The sequence below is a fragment of the Bos grunniens genome, chromosome 2, assembly GCF_055505025.1.
Source record: "Bos grunniens cultivar Pamir isolate PY7600 chromosome 2, Bosgru_T2T1.0, whole genome shotgun sequence".
Classification (NCBI taxonomy): Eukaryota; Metazoa; Chordata; class Mammalia; order Artiodactyla; family Bovidae; genus Bos; species Bos grunniens.
Genome location: NC_141166.1, coordinates 10,416,088 through 10,429,889, shown reverse-complemented (window position 1 = coordinate 10,429,889; position 13,802 = coordinate 10,416,088). Strand labels below are relative to the sequence as shown.

Below are 13,802 nucleotides of genomic sequence, written 5' to 3'. Positions count from 1 at the left end.
CAAGGGTCCTGACTTTTCTATTGTGGCCCACTCACCCACTCACTCCCACCCCCTTGCCCAGGCACAAAGAAGCCCATAGAGCCCCAGAGTGGGACAGCCAGGCTGAATGAGACGGGGACAAAGAGTCAGAGACTCCCCGCCTGTCTGCCCACACACCTGGGCCTGCCTCAGCCCTCAGGGCCCCTGTGCCCCAAAGAGGCCCCGACTCCCCACTTCCCTCCTGGGGAAGGGAAAGCCCAGGACAAAGTCAGACGAGGGACGCACCCTTGGGTGTGCGGGACGTGAACTCAGTGTCAAAGTAGAAGGTGTCATCGGGTTGCGCCACGGCCGGCTTGAAGGGTGGCTTGATCTCACGCCGGTACAGCTTCTGCAAGGTGGAGTGGGCGCCCTGGTTACCTTGGCACCCCCACAGCCCATCAGCAGCCCCATGCAGGAGGAGGAGTTAATGGCCTGGACAGAGCACAGGCTATGCAGACAGGGCATAACTGCTCGCCCTCGGGAGGCCGGCCCGTGCCCCCAAGGCCACGCTGTCACCTCTGCTTCACATCGGAGGCTCGAGTCAGCAGAGGCCCCCTCCCACCACAGCCGAAGCCCTGCCTGGGGCCCCAGGGTGGATAGACTCACTCACATTCCAGTCAATGGTGGAGTAGAAGACATGCCGCTTGATTTCCTCTGCCCCATCAGGGCCGGAGCCTGCAAGAGCCCAGATGAGGGGCCTGCCCCAGGGCCTTCCGACCCCAGACAGCCGCCCTGTCCTCCGAGTGGCCGCGCCTCACTGGGGTCTGGGACCAGAGGCTGGGCTCACACCACCCCAAGTCCAGCTATCACCCCGAGGCCTACAGACCACTCAGCATTTTCCACTTTCTGGAGCCTCTTGATGATTGGGCTCCCATGTACTGATGGGAGAAGGAGGGTCCAGAGAAGAGAAGCTAGACAACTTGTCAAAGGCCAAAGTCAGGACAGGTCAAACCTGTCCTGAGATTTGCAGGGGGTCCCCACCTCCCCCAGCTCCGCACCAACTTAGGCCTCATCTCTGCTGCTCTTAGCCCATCGCCCTTGTCAGCCACCAGACAGGCTCTCCCTCCTTTCAAGCCCAGACACCTGGATGGGACCTTACGAAGCTGGTCAAGGTCCAGGTGAACCCGGGAGCCAAGGAGCCAACACATACTGATCAGCTACTACAGGCACGTTCATGTGACTTCATTTAATCCACGAAGCTCGAGATCATTGTCCCTGGTGGAGACAAGGACCTCGGGCTCTCGGGGAAGACGTCAACTGCTTTGGGTCACTCTGCTCACAAACAGCACTCATCCGACCACAGTATCTGTGGAGGGACCACCGCGTGCCAGCAGTGGGGTCCCGAGCCCCTGGCGCCCGAACTCGTGCCCCTTCTCCTGAGCCAGCAGCCTTGGCGGAGGAGCCGTGCCGGCCTCTGTCCTCATCCCCAGGGGGAGTGGAGATGACTCAGTTCCTGCTTTCCCCCAGACACAGGTCACCCCCCCGCCCCACACTCCACACATGGGGCCAGAAGGCAGGGTGGCCGCCGGCATTGTCTGCCCACACAAAGGACAACGGCCCCTTTCAGCCCCAGATGTGGCCCCGTGGCCTAGGTCACAGCTGTACCCGCTCCCCTCCCCTGGGCTGGGGCCACTTACCGAGCCGGTTGGCAGGATTCCGCTTGAACAGGGCCCGCAGGAGGCTCTGGGCTTCCGTGCTTAGAAACTGGGGCATGCCCAGCTTTGCCCTGCAATGGCCCCCGGGTCTCGTCAGGGTTGAGCCCCGCCCCGGAGGCCCCATCTCACCTCCCGCCTCTGTCCACATCTCATTTCCAGCTCAGTCCAGACAAGCCGTCCACTAACTTCCCTCCCAGAGACTCAGGATTCTCCACCCACAGGCCCCGTGGGTGAAAAGGGAGCCCTAGCAAAAGCATAGCACTCGAACCAGCGGAGTGTCTTGTTCTTGGAGAATCTGAGGATAGGTGTGGGGTGATACTCTGGCCCCCAAACGAGGCCAAGAAAGGAGACACCTGGAGGTGTCAGAGAGAGGCTGGGGCTTACTTCAGAATCAGGGTCATAGTCTCCTTCCGGTCCTTCCCCTGGAAGGGCAGGGAGCCCGTCAACATCTCAAACTGCAGGGAACAAGGGTCCGTTCAGGCTCTGCTCCCGCCCCTCAGGCCCCCCACCTCCTCCCACCCGGGCCAGCCACTCAGCCCCCTGCCCAGGAGGTCCACCTGGATCAAGAACTGTGTGTGTCCCTCCCTTCTCCATCAATCAGACCACCAGGAGCAGAACTAGGGGCCTGAGGTTGGGGAGAGGCCCAGTATGGGGCGGGGGGCACCCCAGGTGGGGCCAAGCCCGGAATCCTTCCAAGGAAGGAAACTGCAGCTCGGAGGAGTGTGAGGCCAGCTTAGCTATGAGAGGACAAGAGAAGAGCCTTAGAGACCAGAAACCACCCTCCCTTGCCCCCATGCCCCACAGATGGGGAAACTGAGGCCCAATGCCTGGGCTGGTTGCTGGATGCTTTACCCCTGCCTGGGCACTCACCATCAGCACCCCATAGGACCACCAGTCTGCACTGTGGGTATGGCCCTGGCGGTTGACAACCTCAGGGGCCATGTACTCCACTGTCCCGCAGAAGGAATAGGCCTTCTTCTCATGGTCGATGGCCTCCTTGCTCAAACCGAAGTCTGTGACAAGGAGCGCAAGTGGACACACCTTCAGGACCCCCTACCTTCCTCGCTGCCACCCCTGCACACCCATGCCCTCCTGCCCAGAGGCCTGAGGGCATCACCGCCATGGTACTCAGGAGGAAGCTGAGGCCCAGGGGGGTGAGATGGTCTGCTCAGCATTACACAGTGGGGACCTGGGATGCAAACCCACGTCATGCCAGGCCTGGACTTTTGACCACTTCTAAGTGCCTGGCACAGCCTCTCAGGACAAGCGGATACCCTAGCACTCAGCCCAGGTCCCTCTAGAGCCCACCCCGCCCTCCCCTGAAACCGGAGGGGCAGGCGCCCTCCACTCACCAGTGAGTTTGATGTGGCCTTCCTCATCCAGAAGGATGCTGCAATGGAGAGAAGGGTTCAGGGCCCCTCAGTCGTGGGCCTTTGGTGGGGTCAGGTGACGCCATGGGTCTGTAGGGGCTGGGCTCAGCCCAGGGAAGCTGGTCCACCAGGTCCGGCTGATGAATGGGTGGGTGGCGCAGGGACTGGGGGTGCTGCACAGGTGTGTTGCCTACCTTTCTGCTAATTCTTGAAACGACTGTGTGAGGTAGGTACTCACATGGCCCCGTTTTAATGATGGGGAAGTTAAGGCCCAGGGAGGTTAAATAACTCCCCCAGTCAGAGAGTTAGGAGGTGGCAGAGATTAGATTTGAATTCAGGTCTGCCTGACTCTGGGCTTCCCTGGTGGCTCAGATGGTAAAGAATCTGCCTGCAATGCAGGAGACCCAGGTTTGATCCCTGGGTCAGGAACATCCCCTGGAAAAAGGAATGGCTACCTACTCCAGTGATCTTGCCTGGAGAATTCCACGGACAGAAGAATCTGGTGGGCTACAGTCCAAGTGGTTGCCAAGAGTTGGACATGACTGAGTGACTTAACACTTTCACTTTTCACTTTCTGCCTTACTCGAAAGCTACATCCCACTCCACGTAAGCACCTGCCCCGGGCTCCCAAGTAACCACTTGAGGATATTTAGATGTTAAGGAAGATTCTACAGAGGGTCATATCAAGGAAGGACCTTTAATAGTGGCATCTCAGATGTCACACTGGATTAGCAAAAAAGGTAGGCAACGCCCAGGCACAGAGGTACCTGGTGCTTGGTGATGGCAGCCCTAGTGATGAGGCAGCCCCCAGGCGAGCCTACTGCTGCCACCACTCTGCTCCACCCGCCAGTTCTTGGGGCAACCCAAGAGAGGGGGACTTTCTCAGGGGGAGTCACCCCACCCCCTCAGACTGGCTCTGCTCTAGAAGAGGCCCCTGGGGCCTGCCTCTGCACACCCTAGGGAGCTGAGCAGAGCTGGGCCTTCACTCACTTCTCAGGCTTCAGGTCTCTGTAAATGATGCCTAGACTGTGCAGGTGATCCAGGCCCAAAGCCAGCTCGGCCAGGTAAAACTTCACATCCTCCTCCGTGAACATAACCTGCAACGGGCGGGAGGGACTTCAGCCGGGATCGCCCCTTTCTCAGGAGCTGGGGCACTGGGCACTCAGCAGCTTCCCCGTCCCCCTCAGAGATTCCATACCCCCTTCTCTTTATGAAGGGGTTTAAAGAATAAAGTGACTAATATCCAAGTCACTCATGGTAGCGTTGAAAGGCAAGTAGGGAAAGGCTGGAGACAGCCCAAGGGTCAAGCAGTAAACTAAACTGTCTCCTTCCCACATCACGGAGTGCTCTGCCAGCCATGAGGGGTTCCTAGGTGGTTCAGTGATGAAGAGTCTGCCTGCCAAGCAGGAGACACGGGTTCAAGATCTGGGTCGGGAAGATCCCCTGGAGGAGGGCATGGCAACCCATTCCAGTATTCTTGCCTGGAAACTCCCATGGACAGAGGATGCTGGCAGGCTACAGTCCATGGGGTTGCAAAAGAGTCAGCCACGACTTGGCAACTGAACAACAATGCAGCCATAAACTAGAACAAGGATCCCTCCATATGACGGATGGCTACAGATCCATCTCCAAGGTATAAGTGCCAAGTTACCCCAAAACACACCGTCATGAAGAAAGCAAAGTACAGTATATGTAGAATGGTGTTTTGTATGTAAGAAAGTAGGGGTCAGGATTCAGATCATACGTTGAATTGGTTTGTATTTTTTTCCCAAAGAAACATGGGAAATTTAGATAAGAAAAATGTTTACCTAGAGGAGGGAGTCGAGAGGGCTGGGGTGGAAGGAAGACTTCTCAATGGATATTTTTCTTCTCAGTCATGTATTATCTATTTGATCATTCAAACAGCATTTTAAACATTTAAAAACTTTGGTTCTCTTCTAAAATTTAATTTGTATTACTGGTCCCATTTTTATATCTGGCTCAAATTCTTATATGTGAGTTCAAAAGCCTTTTGGTTAACAGCACATAATCCTAAAGAATCCAGCTTTCCAGGTGGATTTGAGCTTCTCCGAATCCTCATAACCCTGCCCAGGGAAGCCCTGAAAAAAATGGAAGTGAAGGGGTTTCCCTGGTGGCCCAGTGGTTAAGAATCCACCTTGTGATGTTAGGGGCACGGATTTGATCCCTGGTCTGGGAAGATCCCACATGTCTTGGAGCAACTAAATCTGTGCACCGCAACTGCTAAGGCCAAGCTCTAGAGGCCACAAGCTACAACTCCTGAGGCCAATTCACCCCAGAGCCCATGCTCCACCATGAGAGAAGCCACTGCAATGAGAAACCCAAGCACTGCAATGAGTCACAGCCCCCACATGCTGCAACTAGGGAAAGCCTGCATGCAGTAATAAAGACCCACCACAGCCAAAAAATAAATAAAAACTCTCAAATAAATAAATCTTAAAAAAAAAAAAAAAGAAGAAGCAAGGAGGTGAAGAGGTGAGAGCCACTCTTGGGTTCCTGGAATCAGGGCAGGATCACATCCTGGGCCTGATTCTCCTCACCCATCTCAGGGAACTCTCAGAATTTCAGCCAGGGAACGGGCTCTGTCCCAGGGTGGGTCAGGGAATGCTGGGCAGGCCTGGCGAGTCCCAGGTGGAGGCCTCACTTTCGCACCAGCTCCATCCGGGGCCCTGGCAGTGGGGTGTCTGGGTGTCCCAGGCGTCAGCTCACCTCTTTAGAGAGCCGGGTGAAGAGGTCCCCGCCGCGCAGGAAGTCCAGGATAAGGTAGAGCTTGCCCTCAGTCTGGAAGGCTGGGGAGACGGGAAAAGGCCATGGGGGAGCCAGCTGCGCCCTGGGCCTTGTCCCTCTGCCCCTCAGCTCCCTTGGTCTGCCAGGCAGCAAATGGGGCAGTATATAGGGGAGGCAACAGCCCCCCGACAAGGGCAAAGGCCGGCAGGTGGGGTGGGAGGTCAGGGAGGGTCTGTGGTCTTACCGTAGTGCAGCTTCACCACAAACGGGTGGTTTACGTCAGCCAGGATGTCTCTCTCCATTTTGGTCCGAACGCGGTCACGCACTGGTCAAAGGAAGAAGAGGCTTACCAAAGGTCTGGCCGCCCAGCACAGCACCGCCCCCAGCCTTGGCTAAGAAGGACTCTCTTTTCTACTTGTTCCTCATGTCTCTCGGCAGTGCCCAAGACTGGCCCTTGGTGCCCTGCCCATCTCTCTAGCCCTGTCGCTAGCTGTGTCCCGAGGGGCCATTCAATCCAGCCAGCCTAAGCAACCTGTTCCTTGTGTGCCCCCAGCCTCTGCCCCTGTGGCTCCCCCTGGGATGCCTTCATCAGCCCCTTCTCCGTCTGGCATAAAAATCTCCAATTCCCAGACTTCCCTGGTGGTCCGGTGGTTAAGACTCTGCACTTCCACTAGAGCGGGCGTGGGTTCGATCCCTGGTTGGGGAAGTTCCACATGCCATGCGGTGTGGCCAAAAAAAGCAAGAAAAAAGTCCCTGATTATAGCTGAGGGTAGACTCCCTGGGCATGAATTTCAGACTCATAGGTCTGAGCAGGCACCTCACCCTTTTTTTTTTAAGAATAAAAGTCCCTAGGCCGTTCTGATCGTCAGCCAGTTCTCCTCTGACTCAGTTCAGGCATTCTCTCCTCCAGGAAACTTTCCTTAACCTGCCAGGCTGAGCTGGAGCCCTCTGGACTCTTGTAGTGCTCTATGTCCCCCTTCAGAGCACCTTTCACCCTCTAATTTTCTTGCTTCACTCACCCGACAAGGCTGGGACCATGCTGAATTAACTACCCTCATCACTGCTTCCCAAATACATCTAGCATTTTCAAACTATCAAATGACTCTACATTTCTGTTCAGGCATAGTTCCTCCCTCCTGGGGTGTCTTTCCTCTATGTTTTCAGTCTGGAGAGAAGGCCTAACTCACCCTCTAAAGGCACAGCTTACCTGGCTACTCCCATGGGAGCCTCTCCCCTGTGAGGCTGAAACCCAGATTCTCCTGGGTCCCAGCACCAACTGCACCAGTCTGTGGGGTCCCGCACCCCCTCCCCTGTCCCAGCCTGGGAGCCCTTCACAGCATCTTTCTCCTTCCATCATCCTTCCTGGGGAAGGATTCCCATTCCTACCAGGCTGGTCTTAGAGCACCACAGCTGTCACCCCACAGCCAGCCCACTGTGGCCACAGGAACCCAAGGCCAGTACCTCCTATTCTGCCCCCACCATCCTAGCCAGGGCCCACTCCTCCTGGTCAGCAGGACCAGCCTGGTCCCCAGGCTGACCAAGGAGTCACTGTCCAGTCCAAAGCCCACTCGCAACCACCCTCACACCCTCTGTAAGTCTGGGAATTCTAGACGTGGGCTCAGCTCCTTTCTGAACCTCTCCATCCATCTCTGGGGCCCTGCCTTGACTCACCCTCTCCAACCCGCCCAACTGCCTCGTTCCCTGGGTTCCCTCCTCTCCTCTCATGCTCTCCCCAACTCTGAGAGGTCTCCCTCAGACTCTTCAAGCATCATGAAGCAATTCTGCTAACAGAATGCCTCGGCCTAACCAAGCTGATGCCTGATATCTGAAGCCCTTGCCCCGCCCGCCCCCGCAACACACTGCACTCACCCCTGCCTCCTGCCAGATGCCCTTCAGCTACAGACACTGGCACTTGGCTTAGGGGGGTGGGAAGGGGTTAGTTCCCGAAGTCTTTTCTTCTGAATGGATCCTGTCTTTGCCATTGGGGCAGTGGGAGAGAAGGAGGGGCTGAGAATAGGCCTGTTTCTGTATCTTCAGACCGGGTATTCCTGGTGAGATTGCTGTCTTTCCCATCAGACCCTAGGCCCCTAAGAGCTGGGTGTCATCTGCCCTCTATCTCTGCCCAGCCTGAGGCTCTGCGGGGAGGCACCCCCCACTCACCTTTCAGCGTTGCCTTCTTTAGTACCTTCATGGCGTACAAGTGTCCACTGTCAGGTCGGGTGACCTTTCGTACCAGGAAGACCTTAGACGGCATCGGGGTGGGGGTGGTGAGGGGGAAGCAGAAGAGAAGATAGGCAGGGGGCTGACCCTGCCAGCTCTCATGCCCCAGGCTGACCTCCAGCTTCCCTAAGCACCAGCTTGCCCTTGTGTTGCCCCTGGGTACCACAGTGACCTCTCTCCTCCTCCCCTCAGACCCATCAACCCTTGCGCTCTGATCCTTTGAGCTCCAAGGCGGTCCTCCCACCCCCACTGTGACATGACCAGTGCTGCCCTCCCAGCTGTGGGCTCGGGACTCACTTTGCCAAAGGATCCTTGGCCCAGGACCTTGAGGAGCTCAAAATGGGATGGGTCGGCCTTCTCCGAGCCAGCCTTGACATGGTGTGTAATGGAGATCTCCTTGAGAACGCCCTCATCCTGATGGAAGAACAGAGCTGGTGAGCATGGTGGGTCCCATCCAGGTCAGCACAGGGCACGGCCCCCCATCCTGAGATCCTACTCCCGCCAGATCTCAGCAGACAGGGTCCTGCAGGCCCAACCAGCCAGCTATCCTGGAAGACAAGGCCTCCCAATTCATGCATATCAAAACCCAGGGAGGGCCAAACCACCAAGGAGCCGGGTCAGGCGAGCTCGTATCGTTCCTGCTGCTCCAGCCTGGTCAGGCCCAGAGGGGTGCCCAGGCATGGCCGGGCTGAGCCAATGCCAGGCTCTGGCTGAGGCCTACAGACCTGCCCCAAGTCCTCCCTGGAGGCTCCCCTCCCGCAGCTACAAAGGTTTTGGTTTTGCCACAATAGGAAGTCGAGTTTGCTCATGTACTGGGAAGGCACAGCTGGGTTTTGTTTCTGGCCAAGATGGAAGATGGGCTCTCTCTGGTAGAAGGACAAGGCTAAGATACACAAGAACACAAAGTTGCCACTTCAGACTCCCCCTAGCATCCCAGTAAGTGTCAGCCTGAGGTTGAGGGAGTAAGACTGGGACTCTCTGCACCACCCTCTGACACTTCCTTCACACAAGTCTCCTAGAAACTCCTGCCAGGTCCCAGATGTTCTAGAACCCCTCTGCTCTCCCTCCAATCTGTTGATGCCACCCTGGAGCCCGGAAGTGCCTCCTCACTCTCCCAGGAAGCAAGGCTGGACAGGGTCTAGTCACCCAGGAGGGTCAGACATGGGCAAGGAGAACCCAGAGCCAGCTGTTTCCAAACTGGTTACCAGGGCACCTGTTCCAGGGGCCACCGTCAGGCCAGGCCCAGACAGCTGGGCACACTCACCGAGTCCTGCCTGGGGCCAGGGCCAGGGGCAGGCAGGGAGGTCTGGCTGATCCTGGGCCGCTGCTTCCTGGGCAGCCAGGGGAGCAGGGCCCAGAGCCGCAGACGGGGCGGCTTGGGATCCTGCTCCATGCGCCCGGCTGGGCCGAGGCACCATGGCAGGAGCAGGCAGCGTCCGGGGCTGCTGCGGAGGTGGCCAGGCCCAAGGCGGATGTGCAGGGTGAAGGCGGGGGCTGGGCCAGCCCAGGGCCGCCAATCACTCAGGGCCTGTGGTTTCCCAGCTCCCTTACCACCTCCCTTCCTCTCTCTCCCCCACCCTCCCCATCGCCGGAGGGCTGCCCTCTGGCCCTCCTCCCCATCCTCCCTGTGGGCCTGCAGAGGGAAAGCCCCATATGCCAAGCCAGCTGCTGAGGAGGAGACAGGTGCCCAACAGGCAGACACAGGGACCAGACATGTTCAGGCAGATGAGGAGGGACACCCAACAGGCAGAGGCAGGCTCCCTACAGGTGAAGACAGATGAAGGCGCACATCCAACAGATGGGTAGGAGAGTCCCCGTGCCCAGCAGGCTGGGATGCACAGGGCCATGCACCCAACAGGAAGGAGGTGGGAAGAATACACATCCGATGGGCAGAGACAGATGGGAACATGTACCCAACATACGGAGGAGGCAGGAAGGGACTCATACCCAACAGGCAGAAGTGGACAAGGACTCATATCTACCATGGAGAGGCAGATGGGAGGCACACATTCCAACAGGCAAAGATAGATGGTAACATGTACCCAACAGGCAGAGACAGATGGGGATCCAACAGGCAGAGGCAGATGGGGGCTTGCATCCAACAGGTGGAGACAGATGGGGAATGTACTCAACAGGCAGAGACAGAAGGGACACGACCCAACAGGCACCCAGCTATGTGACATGGACCCAACAGGTAAAGACAGGCATTCATGGAGTGGAGACAGACAGGAACCCAACAGCAGAAGCAAGTGGGCAGCAGTCAGAGGCAGCCAGCGTCAGTGAGGCCCAAGGAGGCTGACAGATACCCAGGGCACATAGACACACAGGCACCCACAGAGTCAGACCCTGGACTTAAGGGCAAGAGCTCTGGGTTCCTGCTGGTCCACCTGGGGGAACATCATCTGCAAAACCCCAGCACTTGAGAGAGAGCAGTCTGGTACTTGTGGCCGACTCATCTCTGAGGAATTCCATTTCTTTGGGCTTTCCGTCCTATGCCAGGGCCTGAGAGGGGCCCAGGATCAAGTCACTAGACGGAGACGGATGTCTGCTGAGTGTAATCTGATGACTCTGACCCTGACCCAGACAGATATCCCAAAGCTGTCATGCCCCACTTCAGGAACCAGAAACTGAGCTTCACCGGACAGCGACTCACCCAGGCTCAAAGTGAACTGGTGGCAGAGCCTGCTCAAACCCAAGTCCTCTCCCTGGGCCCTGCCTGGCCGGGGGTCAGCAGGCCTCAGGGGCCAGGAAAGGGAGGGCGGGCAAGTCAGCCAGAGCGATGCCCTGCCGAGCCAAGCCCGGCCCCTCCCTTAGTACCAGGGAGAGTCTGGGGACTTCTGCCTCTAGATGTCGACCCTCAGAGACGCCTCCCTTGAGGGAGCCTGAACAGCCACAGAAGCTGCAGTCACGAAAAACTGCAGGTCAATCAGGCCCCTGAGAGGAACCCAGTACGTGGGACAGGCAGAAAACCTGGCTGAGAGAGGGGCTGGGGAGGGCAAAGACCACACAGCAACATCGACCTGCCCCATCCTGAGGTCTGAGTCTCCACCGCTCGGTCTGCCTCTGACTGAGAACCGTCCCTGGGGACAGAGGTAGTCACCCGGAAACCCCAGGGCACAGAGCCACCCCCAAACCCATTCCTGGCGCAGAGTCTTGGTGACAGACACCGCTGGAGGCTGGCCAAGCCTCTGCTCACCTTTCTGGGGCAGGGGCGTGAGTCTCTCTCAGCCCTGGGGAAATCTGCTGGGGTCTGCATGGTGGGTCCCACGTCTATGGCCAGAGAGCCTGGCTACTCCCCTCACTTCTGCTTTTGCAACTTTCCTGGCCCAGAAGGCAGGGTCCCTGACCCGCTCCTTCTCACTTCCCCCTCTGCCGGGAGGAGGGACAGAACATGGGTAAGGCTCCCCTGCGGAGGAGGGGACACCGTAGACCCCAAGCCCACAACTCCAGGGTGGATGCAGAGAGACCTTTCTCCTCGTCTTCTCTGATCCTAAGGAAAGAAGAGCTGGACACAGACAGAAGTCACAAGTAGAGGCGGCAGCCACACAGGGGACACCCTTTACTTGCAAACACCTCCAGGAGAGAATGGGGGGCAAAAGGCAGCAGGGCCACCACCTCTGACAGTCTGACCCAGAGCACGGGCGTTCCTCCCCCTGTGGTGACCTTCCCATGGCTGGGCCCACCCAAAATGGCAGCCCACAGAGCAGGCACGACCGCACTCAGCGCTGCCCTGAAGAAGCCTATCCGCCCAGGGCCCTGAGGTGGGGGCGGTGGGGGGGGACGGTGCAGAAGGCATGGACCTCACAGGTAGCCGTGGGGCAGGGGGGACCAGGCCCGGCCCTTTGCCACATGGCCTCACCACATCACTCACCCAGTACCCTCACAGGAACTGACACACACAGATGCACAGAGTCCGCTGATCGGAAACCATTTCCACAGACATGCCCTATGTGGAAACGCCCCCACGGACACAGAACTTCCCCTTCCAGTCCCCACAGAGCCCCTGACAGCAGTCTGAGGAGGGCCTGCTGGCTGTTGGGCAAGATACTTCCTTAGACTGAGGCCTCTCGTTGTACTCCAGCTTCTCCTGGAGGACCTGGGGTCTGGGGTTGCCCTGAGAGCCCCAAAGCTCTCTAGTCCAGTACCAGCTACGCCCCCGCCCCGACTCCTCACTACCCGTGTACCCTTCAGAAGCAAAGAAGGCTCTCCGTGGCTGGCAGGGTATAAGAAGGGGCAATAGGGGGGACGCTGTCTCCAAACTGTCTGCTCTGGAGGGGTGCGTGCAGGGCCTGGGAGCCTCTGGTGGCAGCAGTGGGGAGGACAGCGCCAGACCCCACCCCCTGGTCGTGGCCCCGTTCCCCCCATAGATACTTCCTCTTATTTACTTCCTCCCACAAGGCAGCTGGAGAGAAGCCCAGAGCGCCACCCGCCTCTGCCCCCTGTTACCACACTCCCTGCCTGATCCCTGGCCTGTAGGGTCCCCAACCTGGGCCTCCCTCCAGCAGCTGCAGCCCAAGCCCACCTGCTGATCTCTGGCCCTAACGGACATCAACAGCCCCTCCCCCAGATGGCAGCATCTGCAGGGCCTCCCAGGGGTGCCCCCTCTCATGGGGCAAACATCCCCAGACGCCTCTCCCAACATGCCTCTGGGCAGTGGGTCCACAGTTTCCAGGCCTCCTTGATAGGCGAGCTGGCCTTGGGCCCGAGGCCAGGACTGGCATGCAGTGACAATGAGAACTGTGCCTCTTAACTGAGCATTTATTGCAGGAAGCCATTCTTTCCTTCAGCTTTTATTGGTGTGGATTCTGCCAGGCTCAGATGTCCTACTCCAAGGGAAGTGCTGTCATCCCATTCCAGAGAAGAGGAAACCAGACTCAGACAGAAAGTGACTTTCCCAAGGCCACATGGCTAGAAAGGCGGAGAGCTTGGGGCAAAATCGAAGCCTACAGGCTGAAAAATTTCATCATCACCCTCCTTGCGAGGCCCACCAGCCTGCCTCCCCTCTGGACGTTACTCACCGCTACGGGCCCCCGGCTATGTGTTCCCAGGCCAGGAGCCAGACACTAGGAGGCGCACGTGTTAAGGAAGCCTCCAGCCTTGTCCTCAGGCAGCTCCCCCAAATACACAATAACGAAACGGAAGTGTGGCGTGCAACAGTGCAGGCCAAGTGCTGGAGGTGCCCATAGCGTCTCACTCTCTGCCCGGGGTAAGATCTGGGAAGATGCGACAGTCTAGCTGGACCCTGAAGATCAATAGGAGCTGGCCAAGCAGAGAGGTGGAAAAAAGACACTCCGTGTAAAGAGACCAGCACGGAAAAGAGGCCTGAGGCCAGGAGGGCAGGGTGGGAAACTAAGACCCGTCTACTCATTTGTTCCCGTGCAACCCTTTCTCCCTATCTAAGCCTCAGCTTCTTCTGTAAAATGTTCGCACCCTCAAGAGGTTGTTTCAAGAAGCAAAAATGGGCCACAGAGATAAAGGGATGTGGTAAACAGAACTCCCTGAACGTCAAGGGCTTTCTTACTGCTGCAGGGTCTCCTCTGGGCAGGCTGAAGGGACAAGAGTCCACGGGTCTCAGGTGTTGAGAGGGTGGAGGGTTGGGGAGCCTTCCCCGGCCAGTCCCAGGGAAATTCCCCCCCGAACACCTGAGACTCCCAAGGCTCCCCGAAGTCCACAATCACATCCTGCCTGAGCTCCAGCCAGGGGAGCATGAGGGATCCGGGAGGGATCAGGGTTTCATAAACAGGAAGAGAGGAGGGGAGGGGGGGAGACGCTCAGCTCTCAAAATAGACCTGCA

The 13,802-nt window shown here is 57.9% G+C and overlaps 1 protein-coding gene across 4 annotated transcripts in view; it reads right to left on the bottom strand.

Annotated features, from left to right (window-relative positions):
* Window positions 1-13,802, bottom strand: part of RPS6KA1 (ribosomal protein S6 kinase A1) — a 37,947-nt gene that overhangs the window by 14,726 nt on the left and 9,419 nt on the right. For 2 of the 4 annotated variants that reach the window (XM_086329990.1, XM_086329997.1), the window contains 11 exons: window positions 8,306-8,422; window positions 7,949-8,030; window positions 6,033-6,113; window positions 5,771-5,850; window positions 4,034-4,140; window positions 3,026-3,063; window positions 2,544-2,686; window positions 2,058-2,128; window positions 1,656-1,744; window positions 629-693; window positions 265-367 (listed from right to left, as the gene is read on the bottom strand). In XM_086329990.1, coding sequence (XP_086186116.1) covers window positions 265-367; window positions 629-693; window positions 1,656-1,744; window positions 2,058-2,128; window positions 2,544-2,686; window positions 3,026-3,063; window positions 4,034-4,140; window positions 5,771-5,850; window positions 6,033-6,113; window positions 7,949-8,030; window positions 8,306-8,422 — 976 coding nt within the window. Of the gene's footprint in view, window positions 1-264; window positions 368-628; window positions 694-1,655; window positions 1,745-2,057; window positions 2,129-2,543; window positions 2,687-3,025; window positions 3,064-4,033; window positions 4,141-5,770; window positions 5,851-6,032; window positions 6,114-7,948; window positions 8,031-8,305; window positions 8,423-9,272; window positions 9,474-11,204; window positions 11,315-13,802 lie in introns of those variants that run through there. The other 2 variants (XM_086330008.1, XM_086329985.1) reach the window with 2 other exon arrangements.